This window comes from Canis lupus, chromosome 30, assembly GCF_048164855.1.
Source record: "Canis lupus baileyi chromosome 30, mCanLup2.hap1, whole genome shotgun sequence".
Classification (NCBI taxonomy): Eukaryota; Metazoa; Chordata; class Mammalia; order Carnivora; family Canidae; genus Canis; species Canis lupus.
This window is the reverse complement of record NC_132867.1, coordinates 40,899,575-40,911,465: the sequence shown is the minus strand read 5'-3', so window position 1 is coordinate 40,911,465 and position 11,891 is coordinate 40,899,575. Positions and strand designations below refer to the sequence as shown.

Sequence of the window (11,891 nt, the reverse complement as noted above, 5' to 3'; positions counted from 1 at the left end):
GAACATCTCCAACACTGTTTTTTTTCACTTTTTAAAAAAGATTTTATTTATTTATTCATGAGAGACCCAGAAAGAGAGAGAGACACAGGCAGAGGGAGAAGCAGGGAGTTACGCGGAACTCGAACCCGGGACTCCAGGATCACGCCCTGGGCCGAAGGCGGCGCTAAACTCCTGAGCCCCCCAGGCTGCCCATCCTTCACTGTTTTATGTAAAAGAGACGGATCTTCAGATCTTCCTTTACGGTCCCCTGAAAGCGGAGCTGGGGACGGGGACTTGAGCTCAGGTGGGACCCCAGCCGGGTCTGGGCCAGCACCTGGCTGGGCACCTCGGTGCCCCCACTGCGCGTTTCCAAAGGCCACGCAGGCGAGACACAGTGCTACGGGGCCGGCTGTGCTCCGGGGTGCCAGCACACTGCTCAAAGGGTGGCACTGGGCACTGGGCGACGGGGTAGAGACAGAAATGGGAGAAAAGGAGGAAGGAGGGAGGGAGGGAGGGACGAGAGGGATGGGAGGGAGCGGGGGTAGGAGGGAGGGGGAAGAAGGAGAGAGCTGCTCTGGGGACTCCGGGGAGCCCCCCTCCGCCCACCCCTTCCCAACAGCTTGTGGGGAGCTTCTGCACACGAGCCCCCTGAACGTCATACTGGGGCAATAGGGGCCGGGGCGGGGGGTGGACAGAAGGAACAGGGTGGCGGGGAGCCGCCCTACAAGGAGCATTACTGACCTCCAGGGACTTCCTGGCTGTGTGACGTCCCTGAATCCTTACTACCACCTGCGAGGGGGAAACTGAGTCCCAGAGAGGGAGCGTGACCAGCCCGAGCTCACACAGCTGGCAGCGGTGGAACCATGGGGACCCTACTGTCTGCTGCATCGTCAGGATTAGGTCCATCCACCAAAGCCCGTTTGCCCGGAGCCGCAGGAACCCAAGAGATCTATTTGGTGAATGACACAACGTCCCAGAACTTTCTTTCTTGCTGCCTTATGGCAGCCATTTTTGCCCATATGCATTGGTCCAGCCTGACCCACTGTCTTTTCTTTTGAACGTGCCCTCGATCCTGGCCAGAATTTTCAGCCCCGGCTCCTGCCCCTGCCGGCGAAGGGCTGCAGCCAACTGCCTGGGTTTAAATACTGGTCTGAAGTTGTTTTTGTTTTGTTTTGTTCTTTATGTATTTATTTGTTTATTTATTTGGGAGGAGGGAGAGAGAGCACAGGAGGGGGAGGGACGGAGGGCGAAGCAGCCTCCCTGGAGCCGACTGGGGACTTGATCCCATGACCCTGAGGTCATGACCTGAGCCCAAATGACACCCTCAGCTGACTGAGCCCCCCCACCCCCCCAGGCGCCTGTGACGTTTTGGATAAACGGATCGTCTAGAGAGTTGGCGTCCCGGCCAACTAAGGCCATTGGCTCTCATAGGACAGATGTCCTGTCTCTCGATCCGAACCGTTTCCCAGACCCTCCCACAGTCTTGAATGTGTCTGTGAGGCCGCCAGGGAGACTGATGTGTGTGGACGGTCCTGTTGTGGTCCCAGCCCGAACCCAGGGGGACCCCGCAGCCTCCTGGGCTTGTGTCCCCTGAACCCTGGGACAGGGCTGCGGGAGGGTGACAGGTCCTGGGGCTTGCGGGGCGTCGGTGTCCGCTCCTGAGGCCTGCCCCGCGTGGCTCCCCTGCCTCACCCTGTGCACCTGCTCCAGGCAGATGTGCCAGGGCCCACTCTGGTCCGGCCCCGAGCCTCTTCTCCCGCGATGCTGGCACGTGGGGGCCCGTCTCCGGTGGGGGTGCTCAGTGGGTCTGTCGAGTCTGTGGATGCGGCTCGAGGAAGGCGGCCGAGCTGGTTTGGCAGAAGGTGAAGGCCGTGGGTGGAGGCTGCAGGCAGCTCCGGGACTCGCTGGACCTCCAGAGGCAGAGGCGGCCGAGGCCGGGCTGTCCCCGAGGGACGGGGCCGCGGGCAGGAGGGCCTGGGTCCTCGGCATGTCCGGAGAAGGTGCAGAATGAAGGGGGGGACGACAGGAGGAGGGCAGCGCCCGGCAGGTGCAGGGGTGGGAGGAAGTCACCCGTCATCCTTCGTGGGCGGGAGGCGACGCGTTTCCGGGTGCAGGGTGACAGCCAGGACGCCTCAGATGCCACCGGCTGTGGAACAGGGCGGGACTGATCGCAGCCGTACAAGGGGTGTGTTGGTGGCTGAAAAGGTAGAACAAAGTTTCTAGGCAACAATCGGAAGCTGTTGACGACGCGGGGGAGGCAGCCCCACCTGCCTCCCACCACCTGCCCGGGCCCCGGGGTCCCGCTGTCTCCGGCCCCCTCCTGCCCTTGATGGGGTCTCCTGGGGACCCCAGGCCTTGCCAGTGTGCAGCCAAGCTCTGCCAAGGAATGACCTTGAGCCTGCGACCTGCGTGGACACTCAGGGAGGTGGCACGTGGACGGGGTGACTCAGCGGGGCTGGCAGCGGACTGGGGACACGGTCAGGGCTGTTCCCCGAGACTCCAGGGTGCCCACAAACCCGGATGCTCGCTTGGACTCCCGGCCTGGCGTCGAGCACCAGCACCCCCGCGCCCCTCATGGGGCTCGGGGCACATGCACCGCCCGCCCCCGGCCCGGGCCCTCTCCCTGGGCCGTGCCGCCCTCCCCAGAGTGGACTCCATTGTCCGCGTCCCTGATAAGGACATCGAGGCCCCAAGATTCACCCCACGTGGCAGATCAGCCCGCCCGTGGCCCCTGCGGGCCAGATCCCACGGGCTGTGCCGTCCGTGTCCAGTCGGAGGCCGATGGGAGACACCTCGGCTCTGCTCGGGTGTCGTCCTCTGGACGGTGGTCCGCGGAGGCCCGACGGGAAGGCGCCAGCTCCCGGCCCCTCTGCCCGACGCGGGCCGGTTACAGCTCTTCTCCCCAGGCGCCCCCAGCCCAGCACCTGGCACCAGCGCCCCGGGCCCAGAGCCCCCAGCGTGCGGGTGGGGGTGCGCCCGGGGCAGCCGCCCGGGGGGGCTCCGAGTCCGGGGTGCCCGCATGGCCCGTGCTGAGAGCGGGGTGGCGCTCCGGCCCCGGGAATGCAGGGCGGCCCCCGCAGGCCAGGGCTTGTCTGCGGTGGAGCGCGGGCACGCGGCGTTCCCTGGGCGTGGGCATTCCCGGCACGGAGGCTGGGGCTCCTCTCCCTGGAAACTGCGTCACCCTCCTCCAGGCCGGGCCGGGATGGCAAGAGGCCTGGCTCTGGAGACGGTGACTCACGAGGTCACCCCGATGGCCCTGCTCTTTCACACTGGTGTCTGCCCGAGTCTGGAGCTGACCGTCCCCCGCCCCCCGCGCCCCAGCTCAGGGACCCGGGCCTGTGGGACAGAGCCGGCCGGAGCTCACACACGTGGCCAGCGGCCAACCCGGCCTGGGCCCAGGAGCCTGTCCTACCTGGTGATGAGCCTGGAGACGGAGCTTTGGGACCGGGGGGAGTTTGAGAGTCACTGGAACCCCCCACCCTGGCTTCGCGTCAGTTCCGGGGCTTGGCCAGGGCTCCGGGCCCAGGGGGGTTTGTGTGACTGTGTCGCCAGGGGCCCTCACAGGCTTGTCCCTCTGGATGAAGGGAAAGTCCTGGGTCCTGTGACTCCCAGGCCGATAGGTTTCCTCACATGGAAATGGGTGACGGCAGTGATGTCACATGCCAAGTGGGCCCAGCCTGGCCCCCAGGGGCGCTCCCGGGCATGAGCGGTTCCCAGGTGGCCTCGGGCAGCGCACGGGGGCTACCTCCCACGCTGGGGTCCCTCACCTGCCCCGTCCGTGGGACTCCGCGGCCTCCAACCTGGCCCAGGGGCCTCTGTGACCCTCACAGGGTGAGCTCCTCCCCCTGCCCACCTTGTGCTCCTGGCCGCGCCGTGTGCTCACCTGTGTTCTCTCCACCCGGCCCCCTGCCCCGGCCGAGCTCCGTCACCGCGAGCCGGGCTGCGCACCCCACCCTTCCCTCCCTCCGTCCAGGGAGCGGGGGCCCCGCGCTTCCCTCCCTGCTCAGCCCTGCCCGCTCCTGGGCCACCAGTTTTCAGGGAGTCGCAGAGGCTCATGTTCAAGCCTCGTCCCCGCCGACCAGGTGTGTGGCCCTGGGCAAGCCACGGTGACCGGGGACGTGGGGCAGCCCGACTGGAGGCGCGGGACGGCGGGGGCGCAGGAGCCCCGTGCAAGGCCCCCTGGTTCTGCCCTTTCTGTGGCGTGGTCCCGGGCAAGCACCTGCGCCCCGAGAATCCCACTTCACAGCCTCCTCCTCGCGGGGCAGTTGTGGGCGGTGCCCCAGGGCGTGCGGGAACTCACCCGGGACCTCGTCCTCCGCTGCCCCCACCCCCCCGGAGCCCTGGGGTGGTGCTCACGGGCCCCCTCATGGGCTTCCCGGGCCCTCCGCCCCCTCTGGTCTAGGGCTGCCTCGACCCGCCCCTGCCCCCCAACCCGTCCCGTGAGGGGCCCCTCAGCCCCGGCATCCCCTTCCCAAAAGAGGTGGGCTCCAGAAGGCAAACCCTGCAAAACCTCCAAACGGCTGTCGGGGGCCGATCTGGGGACGGTGCCGACGAACCGGAGCTGCCGGCCGGGCAGGGCCTTGATCTTGCTGCCGGAGGCTCCCGGGGCGGCCGGGTGGGCGCTTGCTTCCCTGGCCCCTCCAGAGACGCGGGCGTGGGCGGGGAGGGCAAGAGTCCCGCCCGCGGATGCACCACGGGGGTGCGGCCCGGGGCTGGAAGGCCGGGGTGTCCCCGAGCCCATGGGCTCCCCCGGCAGCGCCCCTGCCCAGAGCCCCCGCTCGTGTCCACTGTCACCGTCCTGGGGGCCCAGCGGCGTCCCTCGAGGCTGAGAGGCCGGGGTGACGTGGCTGCTGCCCGGGGAGCCCGTGGTGTCTCCAGGTTGGGCAGCAGGACCGGGAGGAGGGGCCGGGGGAATAACCAGAGCAGCAGCCGCGGCAACCTGGACTGTTCTTTTTTAATTTATTTATTCATGAGAGATGCAGAGAGAGGCCGAGACCTAGGCAGAGGGAGGAGCTTCCCTGCGGGGAGCCCAATATGGGACTCGATCCCAGGACCCCGGGGTCACGGCCTGAGCCGACGGCAGACGCTCCACCGCTGCGCCCCCCGGGAGCCCCCAGACTGCACTGTCTGCGTGGACGAGCCGGCCTGGCTCTGCCCGAGGGCTGGGCCCCTTGTCTCCCCGTCAGGGCCCCGTGGGGGCGGAGGGACCTGGTGCCCCGGGATGGAGGACAGCCGCCTTTGCCTGCGGAGGCAGTCCCTCCAAACACGCGTGGGGCTAACAATGTCCGAGACACGACCACAGCCCCTGAGGCCGAGGGTCCCACGTCCTGGCGCCCACGGAGGGAGTCCACGCGGGAGGTTGTGACGGGTGAGCGTCACGGGCACGCCCTCACACCTTTCCTGCTTAGAACAATTTCCTCGTCGTGGGAGTATCAGGTGGCGTCATAATATTTCCAAGTGGGACTGTTTCAGGGAGGGGCCCTTGTTCCGCTGTTGGGGACTTCTCTGTCCTTGGGGATCGGCCGGTGCGCTGAGCGCGGAGGGGACGCGGGGGGCGCAGGGCCAGCGGCGTGGTGGCCCGAGCTCCGGGACCCGTCCTCCCTGCCGGCCGCCCCTTCCTGCGGCTTCTCTGGGCCAAGGCCTGCGGAGGGCTCTCCCCCTGGCTCCTTATCGGCCCATCGGCCCTTTAGGGAATGACGCTTCCTGCCGAAATGGAGTCAGCTCGCAGAAGACTTCCTATTTGGGGAATGCAGCAGAGCTGGGCCTCTGGAGCGTCCAGGAAGAGGAGAGCCCCTTCCGGAGCCGCGGGCAAGACAACACACCGGGGACACGGCGCCCGCGCCGCTGAGCGCCCACGCCAGAGCGCGGCCTTCCCTGGAAGCCGGCCCCGGGCCTTGACGTCCTGGCCCCGAGCCCCTGCCCATAGGAAACGGGGCGGGGGGGCTTGGGCGGGGGCTTGTCCGGGGGACAGCCGGGAAGGCTGGCCCCGGCTAGGGCCCCCCCGGCACCCCAGATGCGCCCAGGCGCCCTCGGCTCTGCACCTGGACGCACCCCTGCGGCGGCCTGGGCACGGCGTCCCCCTGACACCCGGCTTCCCGGCCTCTGAGAGCCACGTGGGGCGCCGGGCCCGGCCCTGAGCTCGGCTCTGGGGCTCCAGTCCCAGGATCTAGAGCCACCCCCGACCCCGGGGCCTGGGCGATCTCACGGGCGGGGGGGGCCTGGCCGCGAACCTGGGAGGAGCCAGCTATCCCTCCCCCGTCCCCCTGCAGCTGTGCCTGTCCCCACTGTGTCTCTGCCGCTGGAGCAGCTCCTCCTCCTCTGTCCCTCCAGCCTGGGGACAGTAGGTCCCGGAGCACTTGGCATCCCGGACGCGCTGACCGCCGCCTGAAGCCTCCCCCGGCCCCAGGAGCCCCTGGCCATGACAGAGACACCCTCATCTCTCCAGGCGGGCAGCCCTTGAATGTGGCCACGGTGTCCCCAAGGCCCCCACGGGCGGACCCCATGTCCTGCCCTCCCCCACTCACCTCCTGGGGCTCAGGGTCATCTCCCACACAGGAATCCTTCCTGCTCCCTAGGAGCAGAGCCTCTGCCTCTGGGGAACCCGTCCCAGCCAGCCTCCCTCTCCTGCCTCATCGGCCCAGGCAGGGCCTCTCGGGGGTCCCTCAGGCCTCCTCTCCCTCTGGACCCCTCGAGCATCACAGTCCAGGGCGGCCGGTGGGCCTGCCTCTTGGCCAGGCCTCCCCCCCCCCCCATCCTGAGACTGGGGCAGGGGAGGAAGGCAGAGCTAGGGAGGGGGCTGCCTCGGGAGGTGGGGAGGGCTGGGTGCTCTGATGGGTGCTGGGCTTTGGCCAGACCCCGGGCCCGGGGGACAGGCTTCCGCTTTGCCAGCCTCCCTGGGACCACAGAGCCTGCTGGTGGCATCAAGCCTCCTTACATAAGCGGCGTGAAGATACACGCACAGCCCCGGGCAAGTCGGAACAGCCACCAACGGGCGGGGAGCCACGTGGCCGAGCCCCGGGAACGCGGTGAGTAAGGCGGAAAGCCCCGGCTGGCGGCTGGCAGGAAAGGGACTCTGGGCGGGGCGGCCCTGGCGGAGAAAGTGCTCAGCCAGGGAGGCTCTGAGCCTCCAGGAGGCCGCCCCGGGCCTGCCCCGGCCCTGCCCCGGCCCTGCCCCGGCCGCGTCCCGCTGTCCGAGCTCACACGGCTCACGCGCCTGCGCGGCTGACCACCTGCCCTAACCGGGTCGGGGAGGCCCACGTTGGCCCCTCTCTTCTGCCCACGGGGGTCCCGGGAAGCTCATCCTGAGGTCCCTAACTTGGTCACATCTGCAAAGACCCCTTTTCCACATGAGGCCTCACCCACGGGCTCGGGGGGTCAGGACATGCGCACAGCCTGGGGTACCAGCATGCCTCCAAGCCAGTTGGCAGGAGGAGGTGCCCCCTGAACCCCTTGGCTGTGCTGTGAGCTGGGGAGGCTCCCAGAGGCCTCCGGACTTGGTGGGACCAGTGGGGTCCGGACAGCATCCCCCAGCAGGGCTGCTCCCTAGGAGCCGAGCCCCAAACACGCCCCGTGCCCCGTCCCTCCTTGGGCTCCTTCCCGCCCAGGCGCCCCTGCCCCACCCCCGGGAGCATCTCCATCCCTTGTGTGAGGCTCTCCGTGCCTCCGGCCCATCTGTCCCCTGGCGCTCACGCGGACCCAGCGGTTCCCACGGTTACCGCAAACCCAGAAAACGGGGTGCTGTGTTTTATTCTCAGTCCTCGGAGGGGGCTGGCCCTTTGCCTGAACTGTGCTCCCTGGACAAGCTGGGAGCTCCGAGGCCCCCACGGCCCCCACTCCAGGCTGTCCCAGGACGGCAGATGTAGAAAAATAGTTTTATTTTTCTAAGTAGCCACAGGCCTCTTTTTGGGAAGCTGAGCCCCATCTTCCAGCTTCCTGGGACTCAGCCCCCAGACAGGCAGAGGTCTGTGGCTTGTCCACGCTGGCTGTGCCCTGCCCTCGGCGGCCGTGGGTCCCTGTGAGCGCCTGTCCCCGGCTGCCTCTCCAGGGAACCTGCTGGGGTGGGGGGCACATGCTTCTCTGGCCTCACGCTGGCACCTTCTAGAGCAGTATTTTGACCCAGGTGATGCCCACAGGTCCTCCCTGTGTCCCCAGAGGCCCTGGGGTAGTGGCCTGAGGGTGGGTAGTGCCCAGGCCCGGCATCGGGTGTGCACGGACCCGTCCCCAGCCCACCAGCAGGTGCCCCCCACCACCTCCGGTCCCAGCTTCCTTCTACGGCTGGTAGGGAGCCTGGAAGCTGCACCCCCAGCAAGTGACCAGACAAGGGATGTTCTCAGGAAGCCAACAATGAGTCAGGATGGAAAGTGGGGGTGCTCGCGGGTGCTCCGGGACCACCTGTGCTTTCCAGCTCCGTGGCCGTGAGAACCCACTCTTGGCCCCACCACCGCGGAGAGGCACGGGACCCCAGGATGCCGCTCCGACAACAGGGGAACGGCAGGTGAACCCACCTGGGGTGACAGGGCACCCCCAGGGCAGTGGCCGGAGACCCGCCAGCCCCCAAACAGCCCTGCCCCCCACTGTGACCCGAGTCTGGATTAAAGCAGGCTCACCGTCCATCTCCCGGGGCTCTGGCCCCCCTTCTAGGACGTACCTGCCGAGAGCTGTCCCCCGTCCCGACATCGAGGTCCTCTGGGTCACGTGAGCGCGGAGGCGCTGTCCAGGGGCTTTCCCACGAGCCTGAGCTGCCGGTCACCTTGTGCTCTGGGCCCTGAGCTGAGGCGCTGACAGCGGTGCCTGCGGGCGCCGGGCTCACTTGGGCTCCTCCCTCGGTGTGTTGGTCCACTCGGGCTCCTGCCCCGCTCCTCGGCCGCTCCCTCCTTCAGTATTTTGTCGTTTTCCATTTTAACTTAGCGATTGGCTCCTTGCTTGACCTCCGCGTGTCTGCCGTGGAGGCTGCTTCGAGCCTGTGATACGCGCCCCCCGCGCCCCGGGAAGGCTGCCTCCGATAGTGCGCACGAGCCCCCAGATGCTTCCCCCTCCTCTAGACTCACTGTCCACTGCCCCCTGCCTCCACGTCGTTGGAAGACACGTTAGACTGTCGAGAAATGGGCGGAAGACGTGAGCAGACACATCTCCAGCGGAGACCCACACGGGGCCCCAGACACGCAGGAAGATGCTCCCCGTCCCTCGGCATCAGGGACACACACCAGCACCACATGGGACCCCCCCATCCCGCTCGCCCGTCAGGACGGCCACCGTCAGGAGGCGACAGGTGCAGGGAGGATGTGGAGAAAGGGGAGCCTCTCTGCGGCTGTGGGAACGCAGGCGGGCGGCCACCGTGGGGATGGGGTGGGGGTGGCCTCGAGGAGCCGGACACGGAGCTGCCCTCCGACCTGGCAATTGCACTGCTGAGTACTGACCCTGCAGCCCAGAGGCGGTGAGCTGCAGGGGCACCTGCACCCCGCGTTCCCAGGGGCCGTGTCCACGGGGGCCGCGCCGCGGGAGGAGCCTCGATGTCCACGGACAGATGCTGGAGGGAGGAGACGTGGTCCCTGCGCACCCCGGGTGTCACTCGCCGTCAGAGGGGGGAGATCTCGCCATTTACACCGACGTGGGGGGAGCCGAGGGCGTGATGCCGAGGGGGGCGAGTCGGCCGGGGAGAGACATGATCGCGCGGCCTCCCTCGAACGGGGACTAGAGGAAACAGCCCAGAGGGTCACGGGAAGGAGGGAAAGTGAATGGGAAGGAAAGAGAGAGGGAGAAAACCCATGAGAGACTCTGAACTCCGGGACTGGGGTCGCTGGAGGGGCGGGGGTGGGGGACGGGCATCGAGGAGGGCACGGGATGGGATGAGCACCCGGTGTTACTGGCAACTGATGAACTGTCGCGCTCTCCCTCTGAAACTAATGATGTACTAGACGTTGGCTGGTTGAATTTATTTATTTATTTTTTTTTTAATTTTTTATTTATTTATGATAGTCATCACACAGAGAGAGAGAGAGAGGCAGAGACATAGGCAGAGGGAGAAGCAGGCTCCATGCACCGGGAGCCCGACGTGGGATTCGATCCCGGGTCTCCAGGATCACGCCCTGGGCCAAAGGCAGGCGCCAAACCGCTGCGCCACCCAGGGATCCCAGGCTGGTTGAATTTAAATTAAAAAAAAAAAAGATGTTTGTTCTGGTCTACTTTGTGCCTAATTTCTTTTTAATTAATGGTCTTTCTTAGAGTAGATTTATGTTTGCAGAGTGATTAAGCGGGACAGCCAGGGAGGTGCCGACACTCCCTGCTCCCCTGCTCGGAGGTCACCCCGCCGGCTGGAACGGGGCATGTTTGTCACGACCGGTGGCCAGTGCTGCCCCATTATTACTAGTAACCATGCCAGCGGCTGACAGTAGGGTTCACTCCTGGTGTCATGCTTCTGCGGTTTGGAGACACGCAGAACGCCCACGCGTGGCCACCATAGAGTATCTTACGGAGTGGGCTCGCTGCCCTCCGCCCAGCCCCCAGCCACCTTTCTCCTGTCTCTGTCATTCTGTCTTTTCCAGAATATCCGAGTTGGAAGCGTACCGTGTGTGTGTGGCCTTCCGCACCAACCTCTTTTCCTTAGCGATCTGCATTTCAGGTTCCTCCACGATGGCTTCTTGTGGCCTCCGTGAGGTGGAGGCGAAATCGATGGTCCCTTGAATTGCTCCTCCCTACAGGTAACGCATCATTTTTCTCTTGGGTTCGTGAGATCCTCGTGGTTTTTGTTGTTTTGTTTTGCTTTGTTTTTGAGCAGCTTGTGATGCGGCTGGGCGCAGTTTTCTTTGAGTGGAGCCTGTTTGGGATTTGCTGAGCTTGTTAAAACTGCCCATTTGCCTTTCCCCAGATCTGGGACATTTTCCACTATTATTATGTCAAATATTTTTCTGTGCCCCTGTTTCCCTCCTCTCCCCCGGGACTCCTATGGTGTCAATGGCGGACTGCTCGCTATCATGCCACCAAACCCTAAGCTTCTGCCCATTTTCTTTTTTCAAGCTTATTTTTCCCTCTGTCGTACAGGCTGGAAATTTTGTAGGGATCTCTCCATATGTTCACTCCCCTTTCCGACCACTGCCATTTGGCTACAAAGCCCACTCAATGATGTGGCTTTTTTTTTTTTTAATTTCAGATCTTTTATCTTTCAGTTCTAAAATTTCTATTTAGTTGGTTTTTGTAGTGTCTGTTTCTCTACAGAGGATTTCTATCTTTCCACTCACTTCAAATGTATTTTCCTTTACCGTGTGGAGCATAGTTATAACAGGTGCTTCAAAGTCTTTATCAGATGGTTCCAGCATTGGGTCATATCGAGGGGGTGGCATCTATGGATTGTCATTCCCTTGAGAATTTTTGTGGCTCCCTGTGCATCAAGTGATCTGGGGGGACTCGTGGTTGTCCCTGTGACCTGCCTCTCCTGGCTGTCCAAGGTCTGTGTGTGTTTTCATATAAATCATATAAATAGTGGCTAAATTCCTGCATAATCCCATAATCCCTCCATCCCTGCCCAAGTCCTCCCATACCCTGGGAGCTCCAGACCAAAGGATCATGTCTGCATGGGCTTCACGGCCTTCATGCTGGGGTTCCCATGGGGCTGGCTCAGGACCCTGGCCCGTGAGGTCACACCCCAGCCAGCTGATGTCTTGGAAGCATCAAGGATGCCCTTGTATCATGGACACTAAGCACATGTTGGGGTCAGTGATGGGGACTCAGAAGCAGGCTCTGGTCTGACATGGAAACATGTCAACCTGCAGGGCGGTCTCCATCTCATTCCCTCATGGGAAGGGATGCAGGCATGCGGTGCTGAAGGCACTGCAGGACGGAACCCAGGTGGCAGACCTGCCCTCGCAGGAGGGTGGGCAACAGCAGGTGTGGCTGGTGGCTGCAGAGGAGGGTCTTCA

General features: G+C 64.8%; 1 protein-coding gene and 1 long non-coding RNA gene across 2 annotated transcripts; one reads left to right on the top strand and one right to left on the bottom strand.

Annotated features, from left to right (window-relative positions):
• Positions 1-673: 673 nt before the first annotated feature.
• Positions 674-4,918, bottom strand: LOC140621751 (uncharacterized). Its single transcript, XM_072807120.1, has 2 exons — positions 4,490-4,918; positions 674-2,176 (listed from the first exon to the last, which is right to left on the bottom strand). Exons 1-2 carry the CDS (start codon positions 4,718-4,720, stop codon positions 1,778-1,780), a joined length of 630 nt encoding a protein of 209 aa, XP_072663221.1. The 5' UTR covers positions 4,721-4,918; the 3' UTR covers positions 674-1,777.
• Positions 4,919-7,028: 2,110 nt separating this feature from the next.
• On the top strand, positions 7,029-10,160 carry LOC140621752 (uncharacterized). Its single transcript, XR_012021513.1, has 2 exons — positions 7,029-9,247; positions 9,955-10,160. It is a non-coding gene; the product is annotated as an uncharacterized lncRNA (long non-coding RNA).
• Positions 10,161-11,891: the final 1,731 nt, after the last annotated feature.